The sequence below is a fragment of the Notothenia coriiceps genome, unplaced genomic scaffold, assembly GCF_000735185.1.
Source record: "Notothenia coriiceps isolate Sejong01 unplaced genomic scaffold, NC01 NC01_scaffold00011605, whole genome shotgun sequence".
In the NCBI taxonomy this organism is placed as follows: Eukaryota; Metazoa; Chordata; class Actinopteri; order Perciformes; family Nototheniidae; genus Notothenia; species Notothenia coriiceps.
Window position 1 is genome coordinate 1 of NW_011344306.1, and position 6,478 is coordinate 6,478.

At 39.3% G+C, this 6,478-nt stretch overlaps 1 protein-coding gene across 1 annotated transcript; it reads right to left on the reverse strand.

Moving 5' to 3' along the window:
• Positions 1-2,069: 2,069 nt before the first annotated feature.
• Positions 2,070-5,780, reverse strand: LOC104946863 (RING finger protein 207-like; the record flags this gene model as incomplete). The annotated part of the gene is made up of 5 exons (XM_010772761.1): positions 2,070-2,236; positions 3,557-3,649; positions 4,619-4,736; positions 4,843-4,894; positions 5,595-5,780. Coding segments are annotated over 5 exons (600 nt in total), but the record flags the coding sequence as incomplete, so codon positions are not given.
• Between the last annotated feature and the right edge of the window lie 698 nt (positions 5,781-6,478).

Here is a 6,478-nt window from a genome sequence, read left to right on the forward strand (position 1 = left end):
GAGCCGGTAGCACAAGTGCAGATGATGAATGACTGCGGGGAGGGAGTACAGGACCAGAGCAGAAGCACAGCCATTTGTTACTCCGCTGTCACAGATGTATTTTTAATGAATGTGCACCTCTGGCTCCTCTGCAGAGCGGTACTGTTCCTTGAGGCCAGCATGACCCCAATACTTCCTGTGAAGCAGCGGTTCTGAACAAACCCACTTGCTGGGGCTGTGTAATGTAAATAACCTTCTCCTTGTGAGAGCCGGAGCCATCAGTCTAGCTCCTCATTACCGTCCGTATACCTCGGCCGGGAATAGGGGCTGTTCCTGTCTCTGTGCTGGTAGCAGCTGGGGAGGTTTCACCTTGAGGCACCCATGTGTGCTAAGCTCTGTGCTTCTTAAATATGTTGTTTTTCTCTGCAAAAAAAAGTCCTTCAAAAAAGCCTTCAGGGTCAGCAAATCATTTCAAATTCAAATGTTCTTGCTGATTTATTGCAGCTCCTTTTAATCTTCCTGCATTTGCGGCAAGACGGTAAATACCTTTATGTTCAATTTTTTGTCCGTTTTACTATAGCATCTGTTGAAGGTTTCAGAATGATTAAGAATAGATTGGGGGGGACTGGAGGAAAGGGGAAGTATGAGGAAAGGAACCTTACAGTACCTGGTGTTTTCCTGCAGGGCAAATCCTTAGCTTAGCTGCTGACATTGACTCATGGAGACAAACCAAGAGGAATATATTTCCTACAGTAGAAAGACCCTTGGTCGGCTGGGAAAATAAGGATGAGTTTGGAATTAAAAAAGCTAGCAAGAAATCGAGGTTAAGGCAAGGCCATTTACATTCCACACCTCTGTAATTCAACCTTTTCCACTTCTTGCATGTAGATGTAGAAACTGCAGGAGAAAAAAAACCTGCAGACATCCTGGAAATAACTGCCTCATTTTGTAGGAGACACACATCAACATGTGACATACACTCACACACAGTGACACACACATACAAACACACACACATCATTGCATTTCCCATGTTACATCAGAGCTGTCACAAAATGTTTTATGCAAAGAAAAGATACTGCAAAAAGCAATTCCACATGCGCTGTACAACAAAATGACAAAGTGATAATTCACACTCAGCATAGGCCTACTGCACCAAACAAAATATAAAGGAAGGAAATAAAGGTGTGGTGCAGGAATGATTCCTACAAGCCAGAAATTATTCAGCATTTTAACACTTGTGTTTTTTGACGTGCTTTTGGTTAGGTCAGGTCTCCCTTGAAAAAGAGATCAATGATCTCAATGGGATACACCTGGATAAATAAAGGTTTGAAATTAAATGAAATATGCCTGAAATAAGGTCTGTGGTGAACGCAAGCTTAAGAGGCATGAATGTTTGTTTTTACGACATAAAACACGTCAGTAAATACCCCACTGGTGAACGTCTGACACTTCAATTTGTCATATAAAGAGGTGGTTGCTAAAAAGTGACTCAATGAGACTTGAATATGTCAACACGCAGAACATTAGCCGCCTTTGTTTGGCTGCCTTTAGCTTAGCCGCCTTTAGCTTAGCGCTAGGGCTGCTCAGCCATGTGACTGTGTCGTTTGTTTATAGCCTTAGCCTATTCCTGGCGATTGCATTTACTCTCTACATCAATTATAAAAGTGTTATTAATATGTGGGATTATCCTGCTGAATAAAATGTGTATTTCTCATATACTTGTGTTTGCTACAGAGCTTATTTTAAATGGAAAAATCCTGTTGCTAGAGGGAGCACTTGCTAACATGCTAACTTCCAGGTTGGCCTAGAAAAAAATACATCATCCCTGCATCACTCTATTCACTTTTTGAGCCCTCCATGGCTCTTGAATATCACAAAAGAAATTCTTCATGATGTTTGTCTATTTTAGTCTTCCAGTCCCATGTTCAATATGTACCTCTGGGTAGGGTCTTTCCTCCCACAGCTGAGAGAATATTATGCAGACAGCAGAGGAAATGACACCCTGTCCTGAGCTTGTTATGTCTGAATTAAGGCACATTGCTGCACAGGAGCAGGGGCGGGGGTTGGCAGTCTCAGGAGAGGGGGGCAGAAATGTCACGGTGTTTATGAAGGCTTTTCGTTGTGGATGGACGTCTCCACGGGAACCCTCGGCCTGCCGGAGCGATTGGTCTTTACAGAGCTCTCCCCCGACTCCAGCATCAGTGGATGGCTGTTCTTGTGTCTGTCTTGATCTGTGACACAACTCTGGCTGTCACTGTCAAGAAAGAATAAATGAGCTGCTTCACTCCCAAATCCAATACAAGAACATAGATGTATAAATATGCTAGGTAAGTCATTTGTGCCCTTATTATTTATTATTTGTGTGAGCTGGTATTGTCATCTCATCATAATGTTGTGTCTTTTATTTGTATCTTTTGTCTGTACTAAATAGAACAAAATTGAAATAAAAAATCCAACAAATGAACTAATATTTAGAGGTCAGAATCAGAAGTTTATTACCAGGTAGGTTTACACTTACGAGGAATTTGACTAGGTGTCGTGGTGGATACATAAAAGTAAAACAACAATTAAAACACAGATAGAGAACTAGAACAAATATTTAAAATAACAAAAAAATATAGTAAAATATAAACATAAGAGTATTTACATTGCAATGGAATGGAATAAAAAGGAATAAAATATGGAATACAAATAAAAATCGGCAGTAATAAGTAATGTTATGCTGATTTTCCGGTTCATATTTGTATATTTTGTGCCTCTACTGTGACATGTTTACATGCTTTAATGTTCAAAAAGGTATTTATTTTTCTCATACTGCCTGTGCTGCAGCACCTCTTTTCACCCTCTGTCTGAAACCAGAGCCCAGTCTGCTCTGATTGGTTAGCTGACCAGCTCTGTTGTGATTAGAGATGTCCCAAACGCTTAGCCTACATGTACAATGTGTTAGAGCACTCGCCAATAGAAGCACAAGTGTTATGTAGTGATGTCACAATGTTACGGAAGTTTTACGGAAGCCTGGAGTGTGTGGGAGAGAAAACTCATGCACAAAAACCTATATAACACACTAGAGGAAAGGGAATCCCCCAAACAGCTTAATAGGGCCTCTTTAATACATGCTGATATATTGGTTACATACCCCTATACTCCCTCTGCTAAACCTGTAATTAAATGGGTCATCTGAGCTGTTCTTTATCAGAAATGTAGTTTTTTGTCAGATTTGTAAGGTACCAAATATACGATCGAGTGGTGCAACAGGCCTGCCATTTTAGAACATTAATCACAAAACAAACTACTTTATGTTTCTTCTTCCTGAGTTTTGCACATAAAATCCATCACAAAGAACTTCCCTACACAATGCACAACTCCGATGTTTTATTAAAACACAGCCAGGGAAATCTGCTGATAGTAGGCACATTGTGCGGCCCTTAAATCATCACATACAGCTTTGAGATGTTTACCACATCATAAAACAAACAACATGTGTTATGCTCAGTGATGATGGCTTATGAACGTACTTGTTTCTATGGCTGAAAACGTCTATTTCATATACATATAGAGCAGTGTATGCCAGTACCTTTCTCGACTGTCTTTGGCGATTGTGTTGTCTTCATAGATTTTCAGCATAGTTTCTGTGCGGTCGTCCTGCTGCTTTTTAGCCTCCTGAAACCTAGAAAATACATTTAGGAATATTCACACACAAAGAAGAAAACAACTTTAAACTCTGTGGCATTTAGCTCCAAGTCAATTTCTTAATTGTTATGTAAACTTTGGGTCATTTTAAGCAAACATAATGCAAACAGGAGTTAATAGTGTATTTATTTGGGAAAATGTTCAGCTTCAGATGAATGGAAATGTGAAGGTCCAGTGATGTATGACAGCAAAGAAAAAGAGAATTTGGAATTGAGTTGAGATAAAGGACAGTGTGTGTGTTCAAGATAATGAAGGAGCATGTCAACTAGTGACACAGTGTGCCTCAATGATGTTTATTTGAACCGTTTTTGGACAACAGTGGAGCTTTTTGAGACAGAGGTATGAGATACAAAGAGAGTACGTGTTTAAAATTAAAAAAAATAAAACTATTGGTTTTTTTTCCTTTTATATTGTGTCCTTTTATACAACGGGAGATAATGTAGCTTGCAGCCTGGAGAATATATCTCTGAAATCTGAATTTCTGAGATATAATTCAGTTGTAATTTCCATTCGAGCGGTACATTTAAGAAAGAAATCGGAAAAAATGGTTGTTGTTTGTCAAGGAATAAAGACTATTATCGGAATCACTGATAATTACAATTTTACCTACAATGGTCATAATGCGGCGTTTTAATTACAAATTATTAAGCCTTATCATACATGTCTAACTCCAATTTAATCGAATGTCATTTAAAAAGCAAAAATACAAAACTGCTTTATTAGTGAAAAAAGCAGCACTGACTTGTTTACTTTTCAATTTGTAAATGCAGTATTTCTTGCTGTCACTCTCTTATCAATGTCAATAAAATACCTACATACCCATGCTACCTGCAGTGGTACTTTATATCATAACAAGGGCTTCCATTTTCTTCCAATCACTGTCTTCAGTCAGCCAATATGGCAGCAGATGGACAATATAGGGGTAATATATCCTTTAATACAACACCTGGGCTCCAGTCTCTCTTTGACCTTGGCAATGGAGAGGATATAGGGGCTGATCTGTCTGGTGATGGTGGTGAGGTATGAGTTCTCCTGCTTCAGCTGCAACAGGTCATGCAGCTGGGCTGGAACATGCAGATGAAGGAAATGGAACAAAACAAGAACATCAAAAATATACAATGTGATAAATGTAAACGTTTGACTGATAATGTGTTCGTTTTGAAGACATACCTTCGTAGATCTCCTGCTCATTAGTGACCCTCTGGAAAGTCTCCTCCCAGATCTGAATGGAGAGGGAAAAAGTTAATGATCATGAAATACCACACGCTACTGTCATTAGACTCGAGGGATACCTTGACATTTATTTTCCCTCCGTCTGCATTCCTAGCAGGCTAAAATGAATACAAATGGGTGAAAACTATGTTGTTAGTAGCAGCTAGAGGTACTGATGGAGGACAAATGTTCCTTGCAGTGTAGAAACACTCAGTTAAACTCATGCATTCAGTTGTTTTACTTCATATAAGAATACAAGTATTAGATTCAAATTACAATTAAAGTACTAATTATGCAAAATGATCATTGTCACAGTATGTATTATATCACTGGTTCATAATTAGTAATCCGTTAATGTGAAAATAATTTACATTTTGCAGCTTGTAGAGAAGAAGCTAAATTGAATCACTTTTTATACTTCCTGGTATCTTAATCCATTAAAGTACATGATAACTGATTAGTTGATAATACCTGTTATCAGTAATACAGACGTTCAAGGTAACTAAAGCTGTGATCTCCATTTAAAAAGGGGTTAAAGGACAATGTTTGTTCCTTTTCTATTCTACTCTTTGCTGCTATAACTGTTTATACTACTGCTTTCATCACTGCTTTTATTCATTTGTTTCTGTTTTAACTGATTCGAGAAAAGCCTGCACATTTCCGTTGTACCTGAGTATGATGACCATAACGTGTGATTCTGATTGACCCACCTCCTCGAACATGACTCTCATAGTTTCCACGGTGGAGTGCTGTGAAGCTATCTTACTGTCGATGTTCAGCGATCTCTCCATTATCTCTCCCATCGTCTCTGTGTTGATGATGGAGTGGTGCTTGGTCAGATCCCGGTGCAGCTCCTGGACCTGGTCCTTCAGATTCTGAATCTCTGTCTGGAGAGTCTTCAAACACACAAGCACATACAGGACATAGAAAATGACACTCAGGAGGTTCTTTAAAGTCTTTAAAGCAGCATATCTGATAGTGTACAGATGCCAGGTGAAGTGCGTCTGAGCATGAACACCTTGTTTCTCCCTGAGGGGTTCATGTGCTGCTTCTAGATTGCTTTTCTTGAGGATCAGAGGATCATCCCAGGAAGAGAAGTTGCTGCAGCTGTTTGAACCAGTGTAGAACCAAAGCAACTATACTGTATTTCAACGTTTAAAGCATACACAATAATCTGTGTATCTGCCCCCTGATTCAGGTTCGCTCTCATTTTAATAGGTTAACCCACGATACATCCTTTCCTGAAAATTGGTTGTTTCTGCCATCTAATTTGGCTGACATAAAAACAAACTGATCCAATAACTTTCCTTCCTTAAAGGTAGGGTAGGTCATTCACTTCAGAAACACTTTGTTATATTCCATGGAATGCTCTTAACATCCCGATAGCAATTCATAAATTAAATGCTTTGACAATAAATACATAGAAAAATGTCATCTGTGGAAGCTGTGACGCTGCAAAAAGCACGACCAATCATCTGAGCCGGCCCGGCTAAAATAACTGGATGGCCTACCTGCCTATCAGCCTTCCATCTGTGCACAAACTTATCTCGTGCCCTCATTGGTCATGTGCGCGTTTGTGTGTGTTGGAGGGGCA